Source organism: Myotis yumanensis, unplaced genomic scaffold (genome assembly GCF_028538775.1).
Source record: "Myotis yumanensis isolate MYYU_CA2020_CCGP unplaced genomic scaffold, mMyoYum1.0.hap1 SCAF_3, whole genome shotgun sequence".
Classification (NCBI taxonomy): Eukaryota; Metazoa; Chordata; class Mammalia; order Chiroptera; family Vespertilionidae; genus Myotis; species Myotis yumanensis.
Genome location: NW_027223754.1, coordinates 108,789,542 through 108,803,089, shown reverse-complemented (window position 1 = coordinate 108,803,089; position 13,548 = coordinate 108,789,542). Strand labels below are relative to the sequence as shown.

Sequence of the window (13,548 nt, the reverse complement as noted above, 5' to 3'; positions counted from 1 at the left end):
AAAATACGGAACAACCATCATTCAGAACTGCCTAAAATCTAGCTGAACAGAAGTCCTACAACTAAGGATATGATGAAAATGCCACTACAAGACTGGTAAAACAGGCGAAGACATGGAACAGACTGGTCCCAGTTTATTAAATATCAGAAAGGTTACCTTGCCTGTGGAGGTCCCTCCTGAGGAATGAGGGTCCCAGGCCCACACTATGCCCCCCAGAACAGGGTTCTGGTGCCCATAACTTCAGCTGTGAAAACCAGCAGGGATTGTGGGTGAGTGAGAGAGAGGACTCCTGGTTACCCAGCCAGATGTTCCTCTTAAAAAGTCCACACACAAACTTGCTGATGAACTCACTCTCTGAGCTCCAAAGCTGGGGCAGCAGCTCGAAAGGTGTCGTACGAGGAGATACAGGGAGGGACTGAATTGTCTGGTGTCAGGGTGATGGTTGGAGGGGCAGCTTTCTCCCAGACAGAAGTGCCAGCAGAGGCCATCGTTCCTTTTCTGAGCCCTCCCCCGACAAAGCCAGCAGGCAGGCACTATATCTGAGTCTCCATCAACCTGGCTAACAGTGTTGGCCCCTCCTTGCTGATTTCCTGAGGCCCCACCCCACCTAAATTGTGGGCCCACCCATGCCGTTTCCAGTGGCTTTTCCATGCAAACAGCCTATTTTGGTTCATGCTTTGGACTTCCCTACTCTCTCTCAAACAAGCATCATCTGGCCTCTACGTATGCCATACCTCTTGCTGTGGCCCCAGGACTGGCACTAGCAGCAGCTGGCCTCTCTCAGCTTGGATTCTCCCAGGAACCTCCAGTCCCAGCACAAGTAGCATCCATCTTCAGACAGGTTTGTAGGTCCTACCTACAAACACGTGTGCAGGACATAGGCCGCTGAGATTTGAGTACACTTCCTGAGATGCCACAGAGCCAGTGCACCCACTGGACAGCTTCAGACCATGCCAAAGCACCATACAACAACCTCCACAAGTGATACATGCAAGGGGCAGACTTAGTGGGCACCACAGCCCCCCTGAAATGAGTCTTTCACTGTGAGGTGAACTGCTGCATAGCAGGTCATCCACAATGGTCGCAGCCAGTTGTGGAAGCCAATCAGCCTGGGAATAAATCCCTCCCATTGATGTGCCAACAGCAATCAAAGCTCAACTACAAGAGGAGGGTGTACATGGCCCACCTGGTGGGTGCACCTCGAGGACCCAGCATAGGTGATTGAGGAGGCTGTGCCATTGGATCCCATAGAACACTTATAACACTAGGCCATTCTACCAAGCCTGGGAGACACAGCAGCTCTACCTAATACATAGAAACAAACACAGGGAGACTGTCAAAATGAGGAGACAAAGAAATATGTCCCAAATGAAAGAACAGAAAACTCCAGTAAAAAAACTAAAAAAAAAAATGGAGACAAGCAATCTACTAGATGTAGAGTTCAAAACACTAGTTATAAGGACGTCCAATGAACTTAGTGAGAACTTCAACAGCATAAAAAGAGTCAGTCAGAAATGAAGGACACACTGTCCTGGCCAGTGTTTCTCAGTGGTTAGAGCGTTGACCCACACACTGAAGGGTTACAGGTTCAATTCCCGGTCAAGGGCATGTACCTGGCTTGCAAGTTCGATCCTCAGTTCTGATCGGGGTGAATAAGGAAGGCAACCAATCGATGTGTCTCTGCTTTGTCTCCCCTCGTCCTTTCTACTCTCTCTAAAAATCAATGAAAAAGTATTCTCAAGTGAAGATTAACAACAAAAAAAGACACACTAACTAAAATGAAGAATAACTGAAAGGGAATCAATCAATAGTAGAGTAGATGAAGCCAAGAATCAAATCACTGATTTGGAATATAAGGAAGCAAAAAATACCCAATCAGAACAGCACAAAGAAAGAATCCAAAAAAAGAGAGCATAGCCCTAGCTGGTTTGGCTCAGTGAATAGAGCGTCAGCCTAGGGATTGAAGGGTGCCGGGTTTGATTCCAGTCAAGGGCACATGCCTGGTTTGCAGACTCAATCCCCAGTAGGGAGTGTGCAAGAGGCAGCCAATCAATGATTCTCTGTCATCATTGATATTTCTATCTCTCTCTACCTCCCTCTTCCTCTCTGAAATCAATAAAAATATATTAAAAAAAGAGAGAGAGAGAGAAAGAAAGCATAGTGTAAGGAGCCTCTGGGACAGCTTTAAGTGTACTGACATTTGCATCAGGGGGATACCAGAAGGAGAACAGAGCAAGGAGTTGAAGACTTGCTTGAAAAAATAATATCAGAAAACTTCCCTAATCCAGTAAGAGTTCCAAACAAGATGAACCCAAAGAGGCCCATACCAAGACACGTCATAATTAAAATACCAAAGGTTAAAGATAAAGAGAGAATCTAAAAAGCAGCCAAAGACAGTTAGTTATCTACAAGGGAGCGTCCATAAGACTGTTGGCTGATTTCTCAACAGAAACTTTACAGGCCATTAGAAAGTGGCAAGAAATATTTAAAGTGATGAAAAGCAAGGACCTACAACCAAGATTACTCTACCCAGCAATACTATAATTTAGAATTGAAGTACAAATAAAGAGCCTCTGGGACAAGAAAAAGCTAAAGGAGTTCATCACCATCAAACCAGTATAACAAGAAATGTCTTCTTTAAGAAGAAGGAGAAAGATAGAAAATAGGAATAATAACATGGCAAAAACTCATATCTATCAACAAGTACTTTAAATGCAAATGGATTAAATGTTCCATTCAAAAGACATATGGTGGCTGAATGGATAATAAAACAAAATCCTTACATGTTGTCTACAAGAGACTTGTTTCAGACGGAAAGACACACACAAACTTAGAGGGATGGAAAAAGATATTTTGACACACACAGACTGAAAGTAAAGGGATGGAAAAAGATATTTTATGAAAATGGAAAGTGGGGGGGGAAGGTGGGGTAGCAATACTTATACCAGACAAAAAAGACTTTATTTTTATTTTTTAAAATTTATTTATTTTTGATCTTCACCCAAGGATATGTTTCTATTGATTATTTTTAAAGGGGGGGCGGAGAGAGAGAAACATTGATGTGAGAGAGAAACATTGATCATTAATTGCCTTCTATACACTCCCCGTAACCTAGGTATGTGCATACCTAGGAAATATGCCCTGACTGGGAACTGAACCTGCAACCTTTTGGTGCATGGAACGATACTCCAACTAACTGAGCCACCCATCCATGGCAACAAAACAGACTTTAAAACAAAGGCTGTAACTAGAAGCAAGAAAGGACCCAGCAATTCCACTTCTAGGTATTTATCCAAAAACTAAAAAAATAAATACTAGGTGTACTGGTTAATAATGGTGGATTTTGTAATAAAAAACACACAATAATTTCAAGAGAAACATCAAAAGTGCTTTATTCAAAGTAATGTTCATCACTAGTTACACATTTCCCCCACCTTTCAGGTAATTTGTGGATATCATCCCAATATAACTTTTCTTGTTTTGAGGCAAACCATTCAGAGATCCAATTTTCCACGTTTTGAAGTGCTGCTCAGAAAGTGCGTGTGCCATCGATCGGAACAAGTGGTAATCTGAAGGAGCAAGGTCTGGTGAATACGACAGGTGGGTTAATACTTCCCAGGCAAGATCTTTTAATATGTCTTTTAACTGGTTTTGAAGTGTGTGATGGTGCATTATCATGAAGCAAAATTACTTTGCCATGTCTTCTGGCCCATTCTGGTCATTTCACGATCAAAGCGTGGTTCAAATTGATTATTTGTTGTCAGTAGTGATTAGTATTAACGAGTTCACCTGGTTTTAGAAGCTCATAATATACCACACCTTCCTGATCCCACCAAACGCAGAGCATTGTCTTCTTTCCAAAGCGATTTGGCCTTGCAGTTGATGTTGATGGTTGACCTGGATCAACCCAGGATTTTGTGCATTTTGGATTCTCAAAATAAAACCACTTTTCATCGCCAGTCACAATTCGATGCAAAAAAGACTTTCTTTTGTGCCATTGAAGCAACATTTTACTGGTGACTTTTCGGTTTTCCATTTGTCTTTCATTCAGTTGATGTGGGACCCATTTTCCTTCCTTTTAAATCTTTCCCATTGCTTATAAACAATTGGAAATGGTTTGCTGAGCAACGTTTAATCTTTCTGCAAGTTGTTTTTTTGAGTTTGACATGCATCTTCATCCAATAATGTTTATAATTGTTGGTCTTCAAACTTTTTCAGTTGACCTGATTGTTCTTTGTCTTTCACATCGAACTCGTCACTTTTAAAGCGTTTAAACCAGCGTTCACAAGTATCTTGAGATGGAGCATGTTCACCATAAGCTTCCCAAAGTATTCAGCAGCACTTTTCTTCAAAATATTGAATTAAAACTTCCTGCAAATACTTTTTTTTTGGCACAAACTTTGACATTTTTAAGCATAAAAATATCTATGATGTTAACACCTTCAGCAAATTTGACAGATAAAGCTTTGAAGCTTGTTGTCAATACAACAAAATAGCATACATATCAAATCGCGTATATATCAACATATGTTAACTCCACCTATTGAAAAAAATCCGATTAACTAGTACACCCAGTATATAGCCCTGCCAGAGTGGCTCAGTTGGTTGAGTGAACCGAGAGGTTGTTGGTTGATTCCCAGTCAGGGCACATACCTGAATAGTGAGTTCAATCCCTGATTGGGGTATATGCAGAACACAACTGATAGATGTTTCTCTCTCTCTCTCTCTCCCTCCCCCTTTCTCTCTTTAAGCATGTCCTCCGGTGAGGATTAATAACAACAACATATACTGTACATCCATATGTTCACTGTAGCATTATTTACAATAACCAAGATATGGAAACAACCTAAGTGTCCATCAATAGATGAATGGAGCACTGCCGGTGTGACTCAGTGGTTGAGGGTTGACCCATAAATCAAGAAGTCATGGTTCTATTCCTGGTCAGGGCACATGATTCTACTCCTGAGTTGGGGGCTCGATCCCCAGTAGGGGGCATGTAGGATATAGCTGATAGATGATTCTCATTATTAATATTTCTATCTCTCCCTCTTCCTTCCTCTCTCTTAAATCAATAAAAACATAAAAAAAGATGAATGAATAAAGAAGTGATGCATATATACAATGGAATATGACTCAGCTATAATAAAGAATGAAATCCAGTCATCTGCAACAACACTGATGGACCTAGAGGAAATTGTGCTGAGTGAGATAAGTCAGACAGAGAAAGACAAGTGCCATATGATTTCCCTTATATGTGGAATCTAAAAAAACAAGTTAAATGAACAAGAAGAACAGAAACAAAGTCACACAAACAGAGAATATTTTGATGACTGCTAGTTGGGAGGAGGGTTGAGGAAATTGGTAAAAAAGGTAAAGGATTAAGATGTACAAAATGGTAGTTACAGAATAGTCACAGGGATGTAAAGTACAGCATAGGGAATCCTATATAATAAAAGGCTAATATGCAAGTTGTCCCCATGGGCAGGAGTTTGATGGACGGGGAGTTAGATATGTGCTGACCACCGGGGGGCGGCGTGGAACATGGCGGGCGTCAGCAACGCAGCGCTGGTAGCGGGCGGCAGTGGAGGCGCTGCTGGCCCCGATGGGCCCTGATGAGAGCTGGACCGTGGAAGGATGGTGGAGCAGGTGAGCGGGCAGTGCCAGGCCAAGGCAGGTGTGAGTGGGGGCAATCAGCGAGCGGGTTGCATCAGGCCAAGGTGGGTGCAAGCGGGGACACCAATGGCCCCGCCAGCAGCCCCACAGATTAGCCCTGATTGCCGGCCAGGCCTAGGGACCCTACCAATGCACTATTTTTGTGCACCAGGCCTCTAGTATAGTAAATAAAACTGTAATAACTATGTATGGTGCCAGGTGAGTAACTAGATTTATTATATAAATGTCTAATCACTGGGCTATACACCTTGAACCAAGCATGTCAAACTCAAAGGCTAACACGGGCCAAATAAATGAGGCATATGGGCTGCGACTTTGACATGCTTGCCTTAAACTAATATGCTATTGTACATCAACTATAATCTAAAAATAAAAAGCTATTTTTTAAAATCCTGTCTGGAAGTTTCTCTGGGGGTTCTTCTTGATTTCTATCTTGGGGAACCCAAAAACTCCAATGCCGGTAACATGACCTTAAATACGTATCTGGATAGGAGATGTTCTAAGCAAATTTTAGTTTCCTTGTGAAATCTGAACAAATTTCCCTGGGCTGTCCTATCTGTAGCCTATCACAGTATTCCAGGCCTTAACATAATTATTTTTCCTTAAGAATTAAGGTTATAAATTATGAAAACTAACACCAAATGAAAATCTCAAGAAATGCCCAAATTTTAGATGAGGAATGGAATAAAACAAAATTTAAAATGAATTAGTGTTTTGAAATTATTACTAGAAGTCTATTTTCCATTAAAAACTACTGAACATAATTCAAACTATGAAATATCATTTTAGGTTTGGTGTTCAGACAGTTTTAATTTAAATATACATTAAATACCAAGAAAGAGTGTGGCACTGTCCCAGTTATTAAGGGTCCAAAAACTAAAAATATACACCTTGCCTTCAAAAGTACATTCATAAAGTCTAGTAAAAATGTTTCTTTTTTAAAAAAATATATTTTTTTATTGATTTCAGAGAGGGAGAGGGAGAGACAGAAACATCAATGATGAGAAAGAATCATTGATTGGCTGCCTCCTGCATGCCCCCTACTGGCGATCGAGCCCATAACCCAGGTATGTGCCCTTGACCAGAATCGAATCTGGGACCTTTTGGTCTGCAGGCCAACGCTCTATCCACTGAGCCAAACTAGCTAAGGCACATTGCACCCACAGGGTAATACAAACAAGTAAAACACCAATTACAATACTAGATAATAGAGTCATGACAAGGAAGGCAGGATGTGTGAAGCAGGGACACTGGATGCATAATTGGACAGGCAGCTAAACTTGTGGAAATAGGGAAGCAGTGGATATAAAAGCTTAAGCCCTGGCCAGAAGGCCAAATGGGTGCCAAAAACAACCAATAGAAAAGAAGATAATGGCATTTAGATGACACTTATTGTGTCCTAGGCATTCTTTGAAGCACTTTACTAGTATAGTATTAATTATACACTGAGTGGCCATATTATTATGACCGGCCAGATTATTATGACCACCCCAGCAGTATTTCGTTGGGCCACCTTTTGCCTTCAATAAATACTGCAGCGATTCTTCTTGGCATTGACTCCACGAGATGTTGAAAGGTGATGCGAGGAATCTGACACCATGCCTGATGAATAGCACTGTCTAGTTCTGTGAGATTTGATGGTTGTGGAACCAGCTGCCTGATGGCTCTTTTAACTTTGTCCCACAAATGCTCAATTGGATTGAGATCTGGTGATTGTGGGGGCCACCCAAGCAAGGTAAAGTCTCCCTCACGTTCTTGAAAGCACTCCTGGACAATACGAGCACCATGGCATGGTGCATTGTCTTGTTGGAAGAAGCCATCTCCATTGGGATACGCCATCAACATGATAGGATGAACTTGATCAGCAACAATACTTAGGTATGTTGTGCTTTTCTGACGTTTAATGGTCTGGCCCTCTAGCAACTTCAGCGCAAAATTATAGCTAATTGGCCTACAAACGTCAGGTGGTCATAATAATCTGGCCACTCAGTATATATTACTATACATTTATTAATCACATATATTACTTGATTCAACCCTTAAAACAATCCCATAGGTATGTAGTACTGTCATCCTCATTTTACAGGGGAGAGGTCTGAGCTACAGACAGCTAAGCAAAGTCTCTGCCATCACACAACTGCTCAGTAGCAGAGATAAGAGTTGAACCTGGGCAGTCTGGAGCTAGTCTGAGTTCTTAACCTCTATACTATACTGCTTCTTAAAAGTATTACCAATTGCTTTTTCTTATTCTAATTTTTATTTTCCATAATGAGAACTAAATTCTCATGTATGCTATGTTTCAACAGCCATCACGACAAGTGATTGATTAAATAAAATCAGGCCCTTTTCTCAACTTAAGAGATTTAGATATGGATGGCATAAATCTAAGGGTCGACTATTACCAATGTCTGAAGAATGTACTTGAAGAAACACTGTTTTATTAATGTTTTATAATACCCCTTAAAACAAAAGCACACAATAAGAAAATGGACAAAAAAATTGGCATTATCTACTAATGACGAATGTATATATAACTTATGATCCAGCAATTCTATTCCTATGCATCTACCCAAAAGAACTATATATGTATGCACATATGTATGTGTGTATGTATATGCATTTGTCCATGCACTAGAATGTTCACAGCAGCACTATTTGTAGTAACCTTAAACTGGAAGCTACCCAAACGTCTGTACCCATCAACAGCAGATGAGGTATATAAATTGTGTTATAGACCACAACTAAATACTAAATAATGAGAATGAATTTCCCACAATTCTATACAACAGTAGGAACAAATCTCACAAACAGGATGTTAATGAAAGAAGCCACACACAAAGTATATGTCCTGTATGACCCCATCTATGTGAAATACTAGGCAAAACTAATCAGTGCTACTGGAGTGGCTTCCCATGAAGTGGGTTAGTGAAAGGGAGCATGAAGCTACGGGAAGCTGGTAATGTTCTGCTTCTTACCTGGGTGGTAGTCACTCAAGTGTGTTTAGTTTGTGAATTTTCAAATTCATCAGTACACTTATGGTATGTATATTTTTCTGCATATATATTATTCTATAAAAAGTTAAGTGGAAGTTGATCATTTTAAACATCTGGTCTATAAATTTAAAGAATTATGAAGAGAAATAATTACATTGTCATCATCAGCCAATATCTGAGTGCTAATCATGTGGCAGGTACTATATCAAAAGCTTTACATGAGTGAATCTCATTTAATTCTCACAAAAACATCCTACAGAGACAGGCATTAATATTAACTTCATTTTCCAATGAGAAACTAAGACTCAGATTCATTAAGTAATATGTTACAGCAGAAAAAACAAACTCAGACGATCCTAACTCTAGGGAATATATTAAACATCTAGCTATATTAAATTACAGGTAAAGGTGAATTCAGGCGATGTCAAGGCAAGAGAGAGACACTGGTCTTGAAACTTACTCTATGTAAACGTTCACTCACATTATTTTCCAGATAGAAACTTCAACTAGAAGAAACACTAGCCAAATTAAGGTGTAACAAGCAATACCCTAGACCAGCGGTTCTCAACCTATGGGTTGCGACCCCTTTGGCGGTCGAATGACCCTTTCACAGGGGTCGCCTAAGACCATCAGAAAACACATATATAATTACATATTGTTTTTGTGATTAATCACTATGCTTTAATTATGTTCAATTTGTAACAATGAAAATACATCCTGCATATCAGATATTTACATTATGATTCATAACAGTAGCACAATTACAGTTATGAAGTAGCAATGAAAATAATTTTATGTTTGGGGGTCACCACAACATGAGGAACTGTATTAAAGGGTCGCGGCATTAGGAAGGTTGAGAACCACTGCCCTAGACAATTTATTCCCACAATCAAATCAACTCTTTAGTTGTAGCATACTCATTCAGACCCGAGAAATATGTTAAAAGATATCTAAAACTAAAACCTACTTTTCTAACTTCATTCTGTCCCTTAAGATTTTTTTACTCCAGTAACATAAGTATGTCTTTAACAAAATATAACATGGCAGAAGAATATAAGTACAGCTAAACTTTAACACATCATTAATTTTTAACTATGCTATGTCAGTAGAGTTGTATCTGAGAATAGGCTTATGAGTCATCCACAATGCAGAATTACCAAGCAGGATCCATGAATGGAAACAGAACAAATACACCATATAATAAAGCTTTAACAAAGGTAACACAGGGAAAATATTTCCATAGTTACAACATTTGGCAATTTACCAACATTAAATTTACCTCTTTGGAGGGGGAAGCGGGAGAGGTGAAAATTGTCATCCAATAGGACCATACAAACATAACAAAGAACAGATGAAAAGCCACAAGGTAAACAACGGCCTTTCCTGGTAAATAAAAACAAATAATATTTCATTGAATCCTGGTGAAAACAGGAAAAAGCATTACATTAAAACACTATATTTAGGGTCAGGAGGTTTAACCTAATAAAAAATAATTATAACACACTAAAGATATAAAATATATAAAGTCCTTTATCTGCATGATGTAATATTACAGATATGAAGGAGCATTCTGTATTTAAGAGCATGATTTATAGTTTCTGTAATATTAGTCTGAGATGAGATTTGATTTTATTGAGTTGCTGAAGATATAAGTTGAAACACCTCTTTCACTGGTTGCATTTCAAGCTCTTCTAAAAGTTAGATTTTCAATGACTTAAACCAGATTCCATTACTATGAACATTAAATCCATTGCTATGAATATTAAATAAATGTTCCATTACTATGAACATTAACTATGAACTGAAAATAAAGGAAGTTCATAACACAGCAAATAATCAGTACATTAGAAAATTTAATTCTTGGATTGTTCAGAAAGATATCCTAAATTTCATTCTCCTTTCAACATAAGGTAATCAAAAATTTCAGCCACTTTGAATTTCTGTCATAATTCTTTCCCAAGTAAATTAGTGTAAGACTACAACATCTTTATCTCCAAATACATCTCTGTTGGGTTCTGTAGTTTTCTATTTGGAAGAAGTGAGAATGATTTCCACAAGAAGCAAGAACTATCTACCAGGTACTTAAATTCTAAGTTTAGAATTCAACATCACAAACCCACTAAAAAACACAAGTATGCCCAACCTGTGTGACTCACTCATTGAACGTTGATCCATGAACCAAGTGATCACTGGTTCAATTCCCGGTCAGGGCACATGCCCGGGTTTCGGGTTCAATCCCCAGTAGATGATGTGCAGGAGGCAGCCAATCGGTGTTTCTCTCTCATCGATGTTTTTATCTCTCTATCCCTCTCCCTTCCTCTCTCACTAAAATCAATAGAAATATATTTTTTAAAAAGTTTGTTCTACCCATTTTAAATTTCAGATCAAATACTACTTCTTCCACAAAAACCTTCTCCATTACCTTATGAATTCATTACCCCTTCATACTCTACTCCCCAAATAATTTGCTCAGACTTCAATAAACCACTAGAATCATTAAAGTTAGTTGCTTAATATTTATGAGTTAATATAATAAATGCAAAACACAACAATGCCTGGCACATAATAAATCCTGTTCTTCCTTTGGTCTGAGGTTATTTTTCCTTATGTTTTTGGTTTTAAAAAAGTTTCTTTTAAAATAAAATAAAAGTTGTCAACTCAGAGACCTAAAGTAACCACAAAGGATGGTCTGAAATTAAACTTTAACTAAAAGCAGTTATGGTGGGCAGTTATGTCCTAGGCCTGTATCTTCACTGACAAGGTCAAACTTTACCTTAACTGAGCCTATCTGTCTTTTTGCATCTATGACAACATACTCTTGAAGTGTCTGGGTAACTTGTACCTTCCCTTTTTCTGGACCTTCTGGGGCACAACCAAATGTGCTGGGTGCCAGAACAGATACCACTACCTCCTCTTACGTTCAAATTTGCCTTATTTTCACTTCCATTAAAACTGATTGTAATCCTCATTGAAAATTCTGGATTCTCAAAATCGGTACTTTGTATCATCTCTGTTCCCTCCAGTGTTCTACCCAGTGGATTCAATACAATTTCTTTACTTGTTTTTTTCCTTTGGAAAAGCATGCTGGAGCTCAGTCTCCTACTGTTATACCAACTGTCAACTTCTTAACTCACTTCACTGATTTATACTTTTGCCTGGCCTGATATTCAATCAAGTCTATTAATCCTCATCTACATAATATCATATAGCTTTGAAATAAATGGTAACCTAGAATTACTTTAAACTTGGTCATTTAGTTACTTACACTACGGCCAAAATATAAAACAATATACTCCAGAAATATGTTAAAAAACATTTAACATATTTTTAGAATATTTCAGCTCTCCATAAGAACAAAAACAAAATGGCTTTTGCTTTTAAAAATTGTAACCCTCAGTTACAAAACAGGTAAAATATATCTCTCAGCATAATGCCGGTAATATAGTAAGTACTTAACAGATCATTATTATTATCAAGTTGATATAGGAAAGGGGCATGAGAGCTATATAAATTAACTAAAGTCAAAGTTAAGTCAGGGGCCTGCTACGTGCTGTCTGACATGAAACTCAGCTGACTGGAGATGCAAGCAGATCATGAAGAGCCTCTGGACAAAGAAAATTCCTGCGAAGATTGATTAACAGCTACTCACTCATACCTTATCATTTACCCATACCATAAAGCAGTGGTTCTCAACCTGTGGGTCGCGACCCCTTTGGGGGTCGAACGACCCTTTCACAGTGGTCGCCTAAGACCATCGGAAAACACATATATAATTACATATTGTTTTTGTGATTAATCACTATGCTTTAATTATGTTCAATTTGTAACAATGAAATTGGGGGTCACCACAACATGAGGAACTGTATTAAAGGGTCGCGGCATTAGGAAGGTTGAGAACCACTGCCATAAAGGGAAAACACAATGCCACAAAATATACCTTGTAAAGGTCAGAGTTATTCTCAACCTTTTCCCACTCTCTATTTCCCCATACCAGCAATTTTCCATAGAAACTACAAACAGATGTAAGTCAACCTATAAAGATGGCTGGGATCTATCTTCCTTCTTTGGTGAGGAGAGTCCAGTAGAGTGGCTTTTCTTGCTTGTCCCCTCTGCTCAATAAAACCTGCTTTTCCACTTTAACCTCTTCTCTGGCTCTAGTCTTGAATTCTTTTCTGCTCCAAGCCCAAATACCTCTTGGCTCTGGGTTCGAGTTGCCACTAGGGACTTGCCCCTCCAGCATCAAAATTATGATGCAGCCTGGCTAGTGTAGCTCAGTGGTTGAGCATCAACCTATGATCCAGGACAGGGGTCCTCAAACTACAGCCCTCGGGCCACATGCAAATAGAAATATTGTATTTGTTCCTGTTTTGTTTTTTTACTTCAAAATAAGATATGTGCAATGTGCATAGAATCTGTTCATAGTTTTTTTTTTAAACTATAGTCCGGCCCTCCAACGGTCTGAGGGACAGTGAACTGGCCCCCTGTTTAAAAAGTTTGAGGACCCCTGATCCAGGAGGTCATGATTCGGTTCCCAGTCAGGGCACATACCTGGGTGTGGGCTCGATCCCCAGTAGGGGGAGTGCAGGAGGCAGTCGATAGATGATTCTCTCTCATCATTGATGTTTCTCTCTCTCCCTCTCCCTTCCTCTCTGAAATCAATAAAAATATATTTTTAAAAATATGATGTAAAGAATAAAAAATATTGCTTTTAAGTAAGTTTGAATCAATTTGATTGCTAATAACAAACTTCTGGTCATATATATGCTGGAAGAAATATATAAAGTAAAAGTTACCTAAGCAAATTAAATCAAAGCTGAAAGAAAAACTGAACCTATAAATCAAAATATCTGATTTAAATATCACCTATAACTGAATTAAAGAC

The 13,548-nt window shown here is 38.9% G+C and overlaps 1 protein-coding gene across 9 annotated transcripts in view; it reads right to left on the bottom strand.

Annotated features, from left to right (window-relative positions):
- The window catches only part of ZDHHC20 (zinc finger DHHC-type palmitoyltransferase 20), a 78,155-nt gene that overhangs the window by 56,200 nt on the left and 8,407 nt on the right, over window positions 1-13,548 (bottom strand). For all 9 annotated transcript variants that reach the window (XM_070409316.1, XM_070409317.1, XM_070409321.1 and 6 more), the window contains exon 3: window positions 9,946-10,049. In XM_070409316.1, coding sequence (XP_070265417.1) covers window positions 9,946-10,049 — 104 coding nt within the window. The remainder of the gene's footprint in view (window positions 1-9,945; window positions 10,050-13,548) is intronic.